The 17,821-nt window shown below is 31.7% G+C and overlaps 1 protein-coding gene across 6 annotated transcripts in view; it reads left to right on the top strand.

Annotated features, from left to right (window-relative positions):
• Nucleotides 1-17,821, top strand: part of LOC126740401 (tau-tubulin kinase homolog Asator) — a 152,759-nt gene that overhangs the window by 110,206 nt on the left and 24,732 nt on the right. For all 6 annotated transcript variants that reach the window (XR_007661897.1, XM_050446410.1, XM_050446411.1 and 3 more), the window contains exons 17-18: nucleotides 135-313; nucleotides 14,162-14,321. Coding sequence is in view for 5 of the 6 variants with exons in the window: in XM_050446410.1 (XP_050302367.1) it covers nucleotides 135-313; nucleotides 14,162-14,321 (339 nt within the window). In the remaining variant the exon portion in view is untranslated. The remainder of the gene's footprint in view (nucleotides 1-134; nucleotides 314-14,161; nucleotides 14,322-17,821) is intronic.

The following is a 17,821-nucleotide window of genomic DNA, read 5'->3' as shown; positions in this document are numbered from 1 at the left end:
ACATTTTCAAAAACATGTTGTGGGATATCATGGCAGCTGTCGATGATGCGTTGACGAATTAATTCCACTTACAGTTCCCACCCTGTATATCTTGATGTGATTCGAATCTAATTTTTTTCAAAAATCATGTTTAGGATACAAGCGGAGTTCCAAAAGATAGCACAGACCTTGAAGAGCGACAACGGGTAATCGAAAGAGACAAAACGGCCAGGAGGTTGGGTGAAGAGGGTCCGATCCGGTGCTCGGGCGGAGTAGATCTAAGCACGAATCCAAATGTGACTTACGTGACTGCCACAAGCATTCCAGAGTTAAGGTACTTGCTTATCAAATTCGCGTGTATATATTAGTTTTTTTAACCACCAACTAACGGTTTGCTTATTTTATTTTTTGTCAAGATATATACAGCATGTCCAAGATAAGGATCCTGAGCATGGGAACTCACTACATGTTGGATAAATTAGAAAAATGTATGTTCTTTGATAAACGGAAGTTTGACAATATCGGCTTGATTTTGTTCTTACTTTATTTTAAAAGATATCAGAAGATTTACATCTCTTTTTCGTTGACACGTTTTATAAATCTAAATCTGGTACATCAAATTTATTTTTGGCTCAAAACAAAAGTATTTCGAGATATACAGGGTGTTTCAAAAGTCATGGTCCAAACTGAAAGGAGGGTAGAGGAGGCTATTTGGAATCACAATAACCCCCTATGTTGTTATCCGATTTTTGATGGTTTAGAAGTTATAGCTGTTTTTCAGTTTTTTTTTTATAATTTACTTCTGGCTTAAAAAAATATTTTTTTCTATGTATGGGGCTTTATTTTTTAATTATATTTTTTTGTTTTTATTCCAACAAGTCGAGTCTTTTTAATAAAAGTATATCATAAAAATTTTTATTATCACTGCAGAAAATCATGTTAAATTTTTAGTTCTGACATCTGCAGCATTCTAAATTCTAAAAATCTGCTTGAAGGGGCTTTTATCTTTTTGAGCATATGCTATCTATATAGAAATGATAAGAACTGTTAGCAATTTTGTAAATTGTAATAGGGCTGTCCATTAAAGAAAATTATGTAGCACATTTATTTCGCCATCATTATCTCTTTTCAGTTTTTCCATATTTATTAAAAATCTCCTCTACATTTATTTTTAATAATTTTTTTTGGATAGTAAATCTTGTTAATTTTTCTGAATAAAATGTATCTTTGGAGAAGTGTAGGTTAAAACCACTAAGGATTAGTAAGATTTCTAGCTTTAGCAAAAATTCACTGCGACTTCAATTTGCAGAATGGTATAATGAGATGTTGCATGGTGTGTTGGCCAATTTTATGCAAGTACCATCTATTAAGCCACATATTTTTTTCTATTATTAAATTGACAATATTTTTATAATTAATTTTTTCCTTAATGTACATACAGTGTGTTCACGGATTCCTCCTAAAGTGGGAAAACTTCTTAATTTATGTGTACGAGACAAAAAAATAATAAAATTCCCACTCATTCTTAAACGAACCAAAAGCATCTTATTTTATCAGATTTGTATACCGGGAGGAAGAAATATATGAAAATATAAAAAAAAGTTTTTCTCAATGTACATTTCTTTGTGATGATTTTCTTAGAAGTAATTAATACAATAAGTTGCTAACTTTAGAACAAAAAGCGTTTATTGCCTTTATAAGACTTATTGCATCTTATAAGGGTTTTTAACAATAAAAAGAAGAAAAATCCTATCACTAAAGAAGAATATGCTATGGCTGCTATTGCGCTGAATTCCGGTCTACATTTCCCGAAAATATCGCTAAGGACCAGAGCATCTCAAATTGAAAATGTTAGTAAATTACATTTGTAATGAAGTTACAAGATTTTGTCTTTATTTTATAGTAATAAGGGTAAGCCCAGGCAGTCTTTTATAAGACAACTTAGATAATTTTGCCCCGTTAACATTTTAACCTCTAAATTTATAATTTACATAACAAAAAGATACATTTTAAGCTTTACCTGTAAGTCATGAGTGGTTTATAATTGTAAACATACATAAAGAAACCCACTTAAAGAGGTTTCTAGCCTGATAGTAGCCTGGAAAGGTTTGATTTCTTATAGGTTATGCCTAGTTCTCCGTTGACTATGTTGTAGTCTCTGGCCTTATTGTTTTCAGCCCTGGTTATTCTTAGGATAATAAAGAACCGCAAATGCCTAAAACTGGAGAAAGAGAGGGTTTTCATCACTACGCTTCCAGTTTTCCGGTTATTTTCATGAAATTTTCCTTTCATGCGATTGCATTGTTTACATGTTCTATTTTGCAAGTTTCAAGGTTTACCTACCTTAAGAAAGAAGCCCTGTTAAATGAAGGGGCATGCCCGGTGTGGCAAAATATAATATAAATCATGATTCAGTTTCCCGCGGTTTTCTTGAAAAGCCGGTTTTCTTGTACACATTTGTCCAGCTTTTGACCCGCTGTTTTCACCTAGAAATACCCGGTTTTGAGAGCTGAAACTAAATTTGTTTACCATATAAGTTTATAAATCCGTACCGTTTTCATGAGGAAAAACTCTATTTTCATTAAGTTTTCCCAATTGCATTTTTATTCAACGATTGGTTCCGAGGATGTTCGTAAGTCGTCGGCATCCAAATTCCTGCGATGGGTATAAAAAGGTTCCAGGTCCACCAAGGATACACATTCGTCGCAGTAAGGTCGTTCCATACCTTTCGAGCGAAGTACCAGTAATTTTTCCATATTTCAATACCGTTAAATTTTCAATATTTACGTTTAATTTTGTCTTGACGTTGACAGTGTGAATTGGGATAGGTAAGAGTTGACAGTTGACCGACCGCTTCCAAGCTCGCGTATTAAGATCTTTATCGAATCCGTTGCTATTGATATCGTTCCGTCCCGTTCCGTTTTATTTAATTTTGAAACTGTTGTTTGGACCCATCTTTCTTTGTGTTTTGTGGGGCAAGCAACAGCCGCGATTGATAACTGGTGCCTGGACACTATCTTTCTTCGTGTTTTGTAGAGCAGGCAGCAGCGCGTTTTTGTTAAATTACTACCTGGACACTATCTTTCTTCATGTTTTGTAGGGCAGGTAGTAAGCGGGATATATTGATAAAATAATCGTAAAATTATCCGCGTTACGGTATTTTAGTTGCCATTTTTACAACCTTGGAAGACGGTGGTATTTTAATTTTTCGCTGTGAGTTTTTATCTGTGATTAATTATTAGAATATTCATATTGATTCCGTTCCGCTTTATGAACTTTTAAAACTATGGTTTGGACACTATCTTTCTTCGTGTTTTGTAGGGCAAGCCACAGTCGCGAATATTATTAACTGGTGCCTGGACACTATCTTTCTTCGTGTTTTATAGGGCAGGTAGTAAACGGGTAATTAAACCAACGTTTCATTAGTTCCGTTCGCGAAAAGTTACATTCTTGTTTGGTTTTTCCCAAATAACTGCCTGTGCTTAATCATAGAAATTGGTAATGGGTATTGTTAGATTTTAAGGACACTTTTGTTCATTTAGTTTTAAGCAACCAAACCTGTTACTTATTAGTATTTGTAATAATAAAGATTAAGAGCAATAAGATCTCATTATAACTGGACAGTCTACTTTCAATCTCTACCTGGTTTCTCCACTGTCTAAAGGCTTACCCGAGAGGCTAGAGGAGACTCTAAGCTCATTTAATTACTTAGAGTGGCGCCCGAGGCATTTCATCGAATTTTCTCCTATAACTGTACAAAGAAATAGTGAGGGGGGTTGACGGATACCCTGCGACGTCAAACGTTAGAGGGTGGACATACGGCAAATACGTAAGAACCATCGCTACACATTTCATTAAAAACAAATCTAGAAGAATGCGAGAAGACCTGATTTTGTTTAGAAATACTTACAAAATAGAAATTTTATTGTAATTATTTTCCAAAATTTCCATTACTGGTCGTCCGATAATCCATATTTTAAAATTCCAGATACTAGCACACGATAAAACAAACGTTTGGTGTGTAAATTAAAAAAAAATAGACTCTATTTTTTAAAGAATCTTGTCATACTTGCTGTTTACACATTCATTTAACATTTTCCATTTAATTAAATATTTGCATTTCCTCCATCCTTATAATTTTATAAAGTTTAACTATTGCAGGTTAAATTTCACTAGTTATAAGTAGTATGCACTATAGGGGGTTTATACTCTTTGAAAATGTATTAAGTTATATGTGACAGATTTAGACAGAGGTACTTTTTTCGAAAAAAAGTACGCACAATGAAGAATAAATGAACTTTATTATGGTTTCTCAAAAATGAAATGTTGGATATCAAAACTAAAAATACGTAACATGTAATACCTTAAAGGTACCAACGAAAAAGTATTAGTAGTTTTTAATATCTTTTAAAATAATATCAGAAAAAAATTAACTTAATATTGTTAAATCAATTACCCACAACTGTATCCAACTAACAGGTACCAATATCCCCATGCTTAGGATCTTGGCATAAAAGTGTTGCAAGTAGTAAATAATGTTATGCTATTCATATTTTAATTCCCAGAGAAACTAAAAAACTTGCCTGAAAAATAAACATATACTAACAAAAAATAATACTGCATGATGTCTATTTAAAATTTAATATTTATACAGGTTGGGAAATCGATCATTACGCATAGAGAGATGCTTAAAAAAATATGGCACGCATGAATTTCGTGCGCTCTGCTACTCGTCCGCTACGTCGTTGTTTTTCAGTGCGACGTTATTAATCGTCCAACTTTGATAGGGGTAACTGTATTACTTGCAATAAAATTTCAAAGTATTACGCAAAAGTTCTGGCATTTCTAAAATATTTTTCTGATGCAGGTTTTATATACAGTGGTGTGCATAAAAATAGCAATATTTCAAAATTTTATATTTGTTTATTTTTTATTCGTCGTAACGCAGAAAAAAAATTAAAAGAACAATGTTATTTATTAAATTATTTATTTATTTTCTTTATTTAGAATAAAAAAACTTCCATTATTTAATCTATAGAAACAAAATGGGTATTCTTTAAAAATACGTTGTGCAATAAAATAGCAGTGAATTTAAAAAAAGAAATATAATTATATGCTGGTGAAAGAAAAGTGTCGAATAACATCAGTACTTTGTAGCTTGACCTTTGTTCTTGATCACTGCACGGTATCTGCGGGGCATGGATTCAAACAGCTTTTAACAAGAGCCAACAGGAATTGAATACCATGCTGTCTGGCAAATTTCCCACAATTCATGAATAATGGTTGGTTTAGCAGCCCATACAGCTTGCTTCAACTGCTGCTATAGATTTTCGATAGGATTTAGATCCGGTGATTGCGCCGGCAAGTCTAAAACCCTAATTTGTATCATTTCAAACCATGTTTTCGCTTTACGGGAAGTGTGTTTCGGGTCATTATCTTGCATAAATATCCACCTAAGTGGCATTTCTTCCTCGGCATAAGGTAGAAGAACATTCTGCAGGATCTTAACGTAGCCGTCAGCGTTAAGAAGTCCTTCTATCTTATGTAACGGACCAACACCATACCAGGAGAGACAACCCCAAATCATTATACTGGAGCCACCATGTTTTATTGTCTTAGTTGTAAAGCGTACGTTAAATTCTTGACCAGGTGGTCTTCGTATGTATTGTTGGGAAGAACTAGAGTCGAATAAAACAATTTTTGATTCGTTGCTCGACAAAATGTTACGACACTTTGTATTATCCCATAAAACATGTTCCTGAGCAAAGCTTAATCGCCTTCTTACTCTGATTCAATAAAGGGGGAATAAAGTTTTCTTGGTCATCTAGGTCTTAAACCTGCTTTAATCAACCTTCTTCTAACTGTTGAACAGCTTTGTAAAATCCAAATCCTTATTTATGTGCCAGAAGAAATAAAAGGCATTTTAGTTGCACATGCAACTATTTTTCTGTTCTACCTGAAAGTGATCGTTCTTTTTTCGATTCGATTTCGATTTTCCACAAAAAAACAGGCGAACAGGCGAGTACTTGGTGAATAAATTTATAACTTTTTCCCTGATTTCACAAATTTATAATAATTTTTCGTTTCTCTGGTTTACCGTGCTTCGCGCGATACTTTCTTTAGAATAAATAATTTTACTAGAATTTTTTGCATTCTTTACATTTCTTTATGCTAAAATAACTTTATAAGGAGTTATAATAATATAATATAATAATAGCATATTTTCTAAGAGAAGGATATTATTAAAATGCAATTTCAATAAGTTTCGTTGCTAATGCTATTTTTATGCACACTACTGTACATTAGTGTACAATCCACATAGAATCGTAATCTCAAAATGTTTATTATGGTGTGTATTGCATAATGAAAATTAAAACGTTATTCTAATAAAAATAAAATATAAACTCTGATAAAAGTAGAAAAATTTAAAAACTATTTAAAAATAACTAACTTAACTCTTTTAATTCCTTAAAATAAAAAACTCAAACAGACCTCCTTCTTTGGCTAAACAATAAGTTAACCATCATAAAAGCCATTTCGTATTTCCAAAAGAGTTTCTCATGAAATGGAATAGGCACATTCAACAATTTTCTCCCGCAATTCCTCTAAATTTGGCCTACTAAATTCGTGTTTGTAATTAGTCTCCTTAAGATAACCCCAAAAAAGAACGTTATTTGGGGATAAATCTAGACATCTAGAAGGCCAGTCCCATTTATAAGACCGTTAGAAAAAATATTTGTTCAAAATTATTTTACTATAGCCGCATTATGAGAGGGACCTTTTTGTTAAAACTAAACTGATCCCATGTCTAAATCAGGGAGGATTTAACTGGCAGGAAAATCATGGTCTTGTAACAACTCGAGTTATTTTTGGGCGTTTAAAGTATCATCAATAAAAAATGGCCCTATAGTATGGTCCCCAACAATACCAGCCAATTATTCAATTTTTGAGGATCCTGAGTTCGAAATTGAAAACTTCTTCCCGAGACCAATATCGAATAAGAGAAGAATTGTGTTTCCCATGTAATGCAAAACAAGATTCATCTGAAAATAAAATATTTCGTTAAAAAAAATAATTTTTATTTTTTTTTCCATCATGGTTTCACAAAATTCCATTCTTCTCCACTGGTCTTCGGGAAATATCTCCTGAGTTTTGGAATATATACCGGGTGACACAGAAAAAAGGGAACACTTAATAACTTTTCTTCTTTTCAAGATAAAGAAATGAAATTTGGTAAATCGATAGAATTATTATAAGGGCATCTTTTGACATATTCTATTGATTTTCATCACTTCCGGTTTAACAGGAAGTGACACTAACTTTCTTATTTTAAATGGGACACTTGGTATGTTATTACGTATTTCGATATTTGCTATTTTTTGTCTTATACTGATAGAAAAAATATTTTTTTTTTAAATTTTAAAATAGTGTGCCATTAATGCGTTAAAAGTTTAAATTTTTAATGGAATAATCACGGAAAAATAGTTTTCATTGCATTTTATACGGATCGTTTATACGCCTATTTAAATTGTTTAAACTAATAATTTTGATATTTACTTTATTTCTTTTAAAAGCACCTTATTGGGAAGAACTACTTTTAAAATGCGGTTAAGAAATAAGCCCATAAGAAAAAAAAAACTAAGCCACAAAAATGAACGAATTAAATAATTAAGGTCGTAATACTTATCGTCATAAAAATAGTGGTATAATAGTATAATATCGTCAATAAAAATAGCACAGATTTATTTAATAACAAGAAACTTTGTAATGACACGCCCGCCTATTTTTTTTTTCAATTAACATAACACATATTTTTTCAAAGGATATATTACAATTTGAGAATAAAATAAAAAATTTTTCAACGCAATATTTTTTTTTAACTTAATACTACATATTTTATTTAAGATTTACCTAACATAACATAGGTACACACAAATGGTAAACAAACGTATAACAAACAACAACTTTTTACATGTATTGTTCGAAATTACCACCTTCTTGTCTGAAAACTATTTTTCCGTGATTACTTCATTAAAAATTTAATTTTTTAACGCATTCATGGCACACTATTTTAAAATTTAGAAAAATGATTTTTTCTATGAGTATAAAACAAAAAGTAGCAAATACAGTATCATTGTTTTCAAAATATTATTTTCTATCGAAATATGTAATAATATACCCATTTAAAATGAGAAAGTTAGTGTCACTTCCGATTACACTGGAAGTGCTAAAAAAAAACTGAATATGTCAAAAGATGTTCTTATAACAATTCCATCGATATACCATTTCATTTGTTTATATTAAAGAGTAAAATAGTTATTAAGTGTTCCCTTTTTCCTGCGTCACCCGGTATACTGGTAACACTTTTATGGTTCACATTCAGTTCTTCTCCAAGACTTCTAGTTCATCGTGCGTATTAAATCCATCTCTATGGCACTACAAACAATTTATTCCAGTGGCTTATGCTCCTGCACCCTTTCGATAAAAGGTTCTTGCAATTTAGTGTGGCATTTATGACAATCTTAAAAGGATGTCTCAAAACTACATTTAAAATTGTTTTTTTTTGCAAGAAATCGGTCTGTTTTCAAATGTAATGGAAAAAAATCTTAAAATTGTACTGCCAAATTGCCTCCATAAAACTATTTAATAATAATTTGAACTCTTTTGGAAGTACTATAAACAGCCATAATAAGTTGAGAAAAAAATTATACTGCACGTTAAACAGTGCAGCGTGCAGTCACACATTAAAATGAGTCATGCCGAGATTATTGTTATTGTGTACAAAATAAAAATAGTGAATACCTATCAGACGAACGGAGACAGTCGCTGAAGAGGAAACGGTGTTGCCATTATTTTTGACAATGCGTAATCTTCAATTCTCCAACCTGTAGTTCATGTTCATTTCAATTAGTTTTTTTTAGATGGTTCGTAAACCTCTGGTTATTTATTTGTTAGTAATAATTTTGATTTTTTCAGAGGGAAGTGACTATCTTCTCTCCTTTATTGGCTTGTGGGACGTCTGATAACCCAGTTAGTATATGTGCTTATTTATGTAAATAATAGCCGATTTTAATCCAGTTGTGTTGTTTTGTGTTTTGTTCGCTAATCTTATGGCAATTTGTTTGTCAGGTTAACATTAATATCTAACAAATATAAGTGATATTCCGCGAAAAAGGGGTCGGTGTATGCAGAAAAAGATATAACGACTCCTAGAATGTTATTTATGTATTCGTTTCAACGGTTGTAACATTTTTATAAACTTATTTGAATGAAATTAACTTGTATCTATTTATACAAATATATCTCCTAAAACACAGAGTCGATAAAAGAAGGTTTGCATGAAGAGGTTTGTAGTTTAAGCCTTCTCTTCTATTCTTAGTAATTATTTAATTAAAAAGTGTAAGTAAATATGTAGTATTCGAGGCAGCCTATATAGGGTTTTCTTCTAAATGTTAATATTAAACAGATATAATTATTCTATGACCTTGCTTATTCTATCACTAAAAGCTTCTATAAATATGTTTTCCAAATTGTTTTTTTAAGAAATTTGTGGCCATTTTGGGTTATTACTTGAATAACCTTTTACTTTTAAAAAACATTTACTGCATTAATGTTTTACTCATGTTATTTCTTCTTTAAAAATTATCCATTAAATTCCTGTGTGGAACTTTTGCTCATATTGCAATTGAACCATAAATTGCACATGGGAATAAGAAGGCAAAACGGTTCCATAGGATGGTTTCTAAATTATTGGTCTTTTTTACTACAAAAGCGTAAAGGATGAAATAATGATTTTGACGTAGAGAAATATATGAGAAGTTCAATAAATTTTATGAATAACAATTATTTAGCTGACATATAATTAATGGACAAAGTTGTGTTATGGTCTTTCAGCAAACCAAAAATCAGTTCTCTGAATTCATAACATCCAACCTAGGAGTACCTAAGGGTCTATATTTTTTTCAATTTATGTAGCAGATATAAGTGTAAAAAACTTAACTTTAAAACAATATGCTAATGATTCATAAGTCTATTATATCACTATTCATTTTAACGATATATTATCGAAAATTTCACCCTGATTTAATAAACTTAAATAAATACGCAGAAAACCACAGCCTTAAATTAAAAGCTGAAAAGTCCAAAACTCTTTATGTGTACCAATGTAAGTTTACGGCAAGGTCTCGAAAATATCATTCAAATTTATTTAAATAATATTCTAATACCAGTTGTAGCTTATACCTGAAGTAAAAAATTTAGAAATAACATTTGTTAGTTACAAATACATACGTAATTTATGTCCAAAACAAAAATATTTTCTATGTGATATAATAGCTCTCTCTCTGTATTCATTAAAGAAAAGAATACAAAAAGTACAAAATTCTTTTATAAGATTTTCGTTTAGTATACCTTATTAGGAATCATATAACACGTTTATAATTTAGTAAATACAGGGTGTTTCCTAACTACGGTACGAAACTATACAGGGTGAATCGTTAGGTCGTTTTATGAAAAAAGTTCCTATGAACGTATGTCGGGAGTTGCTTTGTTTCTGAGATACAGGGCGATGAAGGTTCAATAAAAAAAAAGTATTTTAAAAATACTATAACTATCCTTAAACCGATTTGGTTGAAATTTGGTGCAGTTATTTTTGAACAGTGTATAACAATTTTAAATTATAATAGATTGTAGTCTTCTTCGTCATCTGACGAACTGTCATCACCTATTGACATTCGATCGATGAAGTTGTCAAGATCCCACATTTTGTCCTCTTGCTTAATTACATGCTGGACTGCTTTTCGCCAATTCTCTGGTGTCGCTTCCGTAATGGCTTGATCAAACAGTAGCTTAACATCTTTCATTTTAAAAGTCGTGTTTTGTCTTGCTACAAATCCTTTTACCTGCGCCCATATCAGTTCTATAGGATTTAGTTCGCAATGATATGGCGGTAAGCGCAGTACAGTTATATTATATTTTTCGGCTATATCTTCCACGGCGTATTTCATGAAACGAGTTTTGTGTAAGTTTGCTATTGCCAGCAGTTCTTTTTTTATCAAATTTGCTTCAAACGCAATACCTTTTGCAGTCAGCCAATCGATAATTTCTTGCTTTCTCCAACTTGAAGTTGGCGTCTTCTCTATTCGCCGTGAATGATAGCTTGCGTTATCCATAACCACCACCGAATTAGCCGGAAGAAATTTTATCATTTCACCAAAATAGTCCTCGAAAACGTCTGAGTTCATGTCTTCATGGTAATCTCCTGTGCGAGTCGACTCAAAGGTTAGCAGACCTTCTTTTAAAAATCCCTCTTTGCTTCCAATATGTGTGATTATAAGTCTTTTTCCTTTTCCCGAAGGTACTTTAATACCCGTAGACAGGCCTTCTATGAAAGCTTGGCGAGCACTGGTTATATTTTTGTCTTGCCACATTTTTTGGACTATATAACCTTCGTTAATCCACGTCTCATCAAGATAAAAAACTTTCTTTTGCTCCCTGCGGTACTGCTTGATACTTCTCAAGTATTGTCGTCTCCAACAAACAATTTCGTCGCTCTCCAGTAAAAGTGCTTTGCGGTTATGCTTTTCCCAGGCAAAATCCATATTTTTTAAAGTTTTCCATAAAAGTTTTCTACTTATCAACGGAATACTGTCATCTCGGCCAAGCTCCATTAAAATTTTGTCTAGGGTGGGTATTTCCTTTTTAAAATAAAAAGAGTGAACTTTTCTTCGAATTATACATTTAGCATTTTCATCAAGGACTTTTGTAGGTCGTCCTGGCTTTTGCTTGGGAGATTCCACTTGACCTGCTACTTTTCTTTCCCGCAACAATTTGAAAATGGTGGACTTTCCAATTCCACTCATTCCAGAACATTTTTCAACAATTTCTTGCACAGTAAAACTAGGGTAATCGTGTTTTATGCAATCATGTACATTTAAAATAATAACTTTTTCACTCAGCGATAGTGGAGAATTTTTAGTACATCTTTTCGTTGGACTGAATACCTCCATTTTTAAATATTGGGATAATAATATTGTGATTACACTACAGCGCAGCAGTGACTACTAACGTTTAAAATATGATTTAAAAGTATTTATAGTCTGTATATATTACCTGACCCCATTTTTGCATGTTACAAAGCGTTAAAAGATAGGTACCTATACAAAAGGATTAAAAGTATTTATTTAGTATTTAATCTCTTTCAAAATAAAGGCATTTAATCCGTGAAAATTAAATTCATAAATATTATAAGTACCTGCGCCTATGAACTACCACGAAATGTAGCCAAACAGAACGGAATTCCCCAGTTTATTGCTCTATACACTTCTGAAATAGAGTATAGTCGAATTATATGAAACGGATAATACGTACCAAGCAGTTAACTTTTGTCGCTTCCAAAATCACTGTTTTGATTTCATTGACAAAAACTTTTTAACTATTAAAAAAAACATTTTAATAAAGAAAAAATCTCAATTTGATGACTATTAATTTTTTTTAAATTTAAAATTTAAATTAATTATACTGCCTCTCTATTATACCAACCGTGACTGCATGCTAAGTCTACGCATACATATACGCATACGTATTCACAATTCACTAAAAGTAGGAAAATCAACATAGTAAATACCCACCAAAGAAAATTCTTGTCGGTGGTATTTTAGGGAGCACTTAATGAAAGCTTAATATTAAGAACATATACATAATATGAAATAAAACACAAAGTACGGGCGATATAAAATATACAATAAAAATATAACAGCAACAATACAAACTTATACATATAGTGAAACATTGTGGGTCTCAAATGGGAATTTGTTTTCCAAATCGGAAATTGTCAAAATGACTTACTCCAGGGAGTAGATTTGAATAAATCGAAAGTAACTCCTCAAACACCAGTTCTTTCTACTAGTTTCAATAGTTTGGCTTGGTCTACATTGCCAAATGCCTTTGTCAAATCAATAAAGACACACAAGTTTTTTCGCCATTATCTAGGGCACTATTGATGCTTCCTATGAGATGCTTACTATTCGACGGCTTGCTTAAATATCCATGTAAATTTTCTTTTTTCAAAACAATTATTTATTATATGTACAAGAGGTTTAGATATAAATACTTTATATGTTTCCTTTTTTATTCCATCATTTCCAGGACTTTTGCCATTTTTAGAGAACCTATAACTTTTATAACTTCGATAGAATTCGTTGGTGATAAGAATAATGAAAAAGGATCTTTTGTAATCCTTTTTGTCATATTCTTACCAACATTTTTAAAGTACTCATTGAAGCATTGAACTGTCACTTCTGCTTGAAATACTTTGTCCGTTACTCTCTTAAAATACAATTCGTTTCAATTATTAGAATACAATTATTGGTGAAAATTATTAATAAGCTACCTAACGTGCTGCTGAATTTGTTTCTGGTACAACTTGGTACCACAATGCATATCTGAACCAACAAATTTGAAATTGTATTTAGATTTAACGGTTCTTATTTAGATAGAAAAAAATACTTATTGTCAAAATCTTTTTCGAATTATGAAAAATAAATATTCTTAATTTCATTTTTTATTGATTCAGTTAGCGAACTTTCGCCATCTTAAAGCATTAAACATGACGCACAGTTGGTTTTTTTTTAGGTTTTTTTGCTTACTCATTGCAAGGGGGATGTAGTAAAACAACCTAATCATGTTTCTATAATATAAATATTTCGAGAATGGCTATACCAAATGCCACCAAATTATATATTTTAAATTCTGAAAATTGCCTATTAGACCTATTAATTTGGGTTTTAATATAGAGGATGTTCCATTAAAGATTTGCCATATTTGTGTATACGCTCTACAATATTGCATTTAAATAGGAAAAAAAAAAGGTTTCTGTAAAGCCTTTTTTTTTGGTGGGTGAATTTTGGTGATGATCTGAAAATTCTAACTGACGACTCTGTATAACGCGGTACTATTATTTCAATAATAAGTTTAATTATTTCGAATCTGTTTACTACAAGCTCTCTTTTTAATATTCCTCTTAAAATAGTTGAAAAGCAACATTCGGAGCACACTGGATAAAATATCATAAATGGCACCTTACATCATTTTTCTGTTTGCCATTTTCACTCTATCCAATCATAATCTACTTTATAAAATTTTGTATACTGCAGCTCTGAATGGCCTTTTCTTTATCTTTTAGAGAGAAACGTTCCATAGCCAACGGTCTAAGTCCAGGCCTGGAAGAACAATCTGAATACTTCGACGCGACTGAAAACCCAACACTGAAGGACAAAAGACACGAGCTCGATGACGAGGACAGTGGCGTAGATAATGCCAGTCAAATTTTAAGGGAATCATCGGTAAGAGTATATTAAAATTTATATAAATGTTATACAGGGTGTACACGTTTTTTAATATCAGGGCTTTAATAGGTTATAGAGAAGCTGATTTTAAGTCCATATAAGCCATATAAGTACAAACGATTAATTTTCAAGGTAGAAGGTGTCGAAAGTTTCAGAAAAGTTTCAATAGTTTTTTTTAATTTATAAATTTGACATCGCAATGGACTATCAAAATTCATATTAAAAGTTAAATTGAACTTTTTAATTCCATTTATTTATTTATTTATTTATTTATTTATTTACTTATATTACGCAGGTATTATGTAAATGGAATTAAAAATAACTAAAGCTATTCAATAAGCAAATTAAATCATAAACACTGGATTTAGGGATCAATGGAAAAAAGCCTACTGTAGTTTTAAAAGCCGGCGTTTCACAAAATTTATTTGTTTTTTCACATAAATATTATGAATTAAAATTAAATTATGATAATAAATAATTATAATCAAATCTACGTAGTATAATTAACATCAGTGCTTGCTTTTCCTTGAGACCCTTCCAAGGGTTTAAAACTTTAAAATGCTCCAAACTAGTCTAAGGGAGCTGTTTTAAATACCCTTGCGTGAATGACACAAGAATGACAAAAAGTTGCATCAAATACTTTAGGTAGTTTCAAAAATTTGTGTGTGGCATTTTTTTATGTGCCTATTATTACATGTGGTACTTGTGGTCCATGCTTTTTTACTTACCCTGATTGACAACAGTTATTGCGTTCCTCAGAAAAGGACAACGTGTTTTGTCTCAGTGGTGGTAGGACCATACAGGTAGCAAGAAATAAGCATTAAAATGTCATACCCAGGAGTAGTAAGTGTGTTTCAAGGGGCTAAAATCATGTGCTTGTAGGAATTCACCAATATTTCACGTGCATAGTATTTAGAATTTTTGGTGACAAAGAATAAGTCGATGAAGAAGTAGTGGAAGAGGCAGTTCAAGGCATAGTTCAAAAGATAGTTTAAGGTCTAAAGAGAATTAAAAAAAAAATTATAAAAAAAACACAGAATTGAGGTTGGGTTTTCCTTTATGAATCCGTTTAAAATGAAACCATCTGGAATCTTTAACGAAAAATGACCTGCTAAACCAAATCTGTCAAAATGGTTCTCCTCCAGATTTTGCCATGTGTAAGACATCTGTCAACCTTGGAACTTTAACGAAAATGTAGACAATCCTTAGCATCTATAGGGTACTGTAACTAGTGGTCTCTAAGTACGTATCAGCCGCAATAAAACCTAACAATAATCAAAATTCAGGTTTAACAGGTTAATTTATTTATAAGTTTACTTAAACGAAAATAAAGAGCATCTTTTTACTAAAAGTCTAAGTCACGTGTGCTTTATTCAGGGTTGTGATTTAATACTCCTCATTAAAAGAAATGTAAAAAAATCATCAGATAAGAAAAGTAATAATATTGATAAATTACATTCCACATTCTTAAAATGTATTTTATCAAATACTGTGACTGCCATTTTAAGCTCTGCAGTCCCCAAGACGATCGATAAATTCTTGCTGTGCATTTTCAACTGTCTCTGGAGAAATATTCCTAATTACATTACGAATGCGATCTTTGAGGATATCAAGCGGGCGTGGCTTATCTTTGTACACTTCATTTTTGACATAACTCCAAAGAAAGTAGTCCAATGGATTAAGGTCGGGTGACTTAGGTGGCCATGGAATCAAGTCGTCTACCCAAAAGTCACCATAACAAGGTTCCTTTAAAGAAGTATGGTCCTAGGTGCCCAGTACCTAAAATTATGCCTATTTACTTGTCCATTCAAATAAAAAGTTGCCTCGACTAAAAAGCATATCGGTTTCACTAGTCTTGGATTATTATCAGTTCTCTCGGTCATGGTCTGCAAACCTCGTTTCTGCGATCTTGATCATCTTCTAGTAGCTCTTGAAGTAATCGAATTTTAAAAGGTAACCACTATTCGTTCTTTAATAATTTTGTTACAGTTGCTCCATGAAGCATGTAATCCAAAGCGAGTTGAGTACTTGAGAGGATTGGATTTTTGTGTAATGAAATCAGGATATCCTGTTTTTTTTATCATTAGGAACGCCAGTCTTTCCTAGTCTACCAAGATCGTATCTTAGCCTCAATTCTACTAATTATAGACTGACTTACAGGTTCTCTGTTTGGATAATTATTGCTGAAGATTATTTGAACTTCATTGTGTGTCCCTGTTATCTCACCAAAGCCAAGCGTAATAATTAATATTTCGATTCTCTGAATCTCAGTTAAACGCATTGTAAATATTTTCAATTAACAATACTGTTGAAACTTTTAAATAATTAACACTTATTTGAAGACCATGTCAAATATTTACAAACAGAGGTGTAGGTTATTGAATTGACTGGTTATAACTGGTTTGAAATGCGGTTCATAGTGGCCACTTCCAGCATTTTATAAAATTTAGAATGTAATTTATCAATTTATGTTGCAATAAAGTGCTTATAATTATTATTTAAACGTAATTCCAGAAATAATTGTCCAGAATTCTTAGAAGAATCCTAAACTGCAAATATATACAGGATATTCGATTTAAGAAAAAAAAATTCTGTCACATTTTTTGCGCCACTTTGTATATTTACATTTTCTGTCAAAATTTGCTCGATCCAAAAATAAAATCGACGTGCTTGAGGATTCTTAAAAAAATACCCTCCCCCCTTTTATTGAATTTATCCGTTATTAAATTACAACCTTGTATTTTTTAAACTAGATTTTGTTATCTTTCCTATCAAATTATACTAATAAATTTCGAAATTAAATTGGATTTCTTCCACTAAAAAAAAACCACAGTAAGATTTCTTCAGGCACTGAAATATTAGTTATTATTTTAGTAGATTATGTAATTCATGTTCTTTAATGAACCCCAAAATAAAGGGGATTAAGTCTGGAGATCGCGGAGGCTATTTAACTGGACTTCCACGATACTAAGAAATAATGCGAAGAGCAGCCTTCTAATTGAAAAAAGGACGTTACTCTTTGTTGAAATTACTTTCAACAAAGAGTAACGAGAAACTAGATTTTCTCTTTAATCGTTAAATAACCCACGGCGTCAAAAAAATATTCGTCGTTCAGCATTTCCGAGATGTAATCCTTCTTCCTGGATTTAAATTGTACTTCTGGAAATATTGAATTGTCTGAAAGCACGTTGCCTAATTCTGGTTCAAAATTATTCAGAATTCTTTGCTCTTTGATTCTGTTCGCCCACTCTTGTTATTAATCTTTCGGCCTTCGTCTATTAGACAAAGTTCTTGTGTACTCTAGAGTAACACCGGCAGTTTCCATCACGAAATCCACATAAATAATGCATATCGAAATAGTTTTGACTTTAAAATCTAAAAGGCAACTGTCAAAATAACTTAAATAATGAAAATATTCTTACATTGGCTTGAACACTGAAAAGCGACTGGAAAATGCAAAGTAAGGCCGTCGTCCCACCAAAGATACACGACAGCGA

This window comes from Anthonomus grandis, chromosome 9 (genome assembly GCF_022605725.1).
Source record: "Anthonomus grandis grandis chromosome 9, icAntGran1.3, whole genome shotgun sequence".
NCBI lineage: Eukaryota > Metazoa > Arthropoda > Insecta > Coleoptera > Curculionidae > Anthonomus > Anthonomus grandis.
The sequence above is the reverse complement of the archived record's forward strand: the minus strand, read 5'-3'. Positions and strand labels throughout refer to the sequence as shown.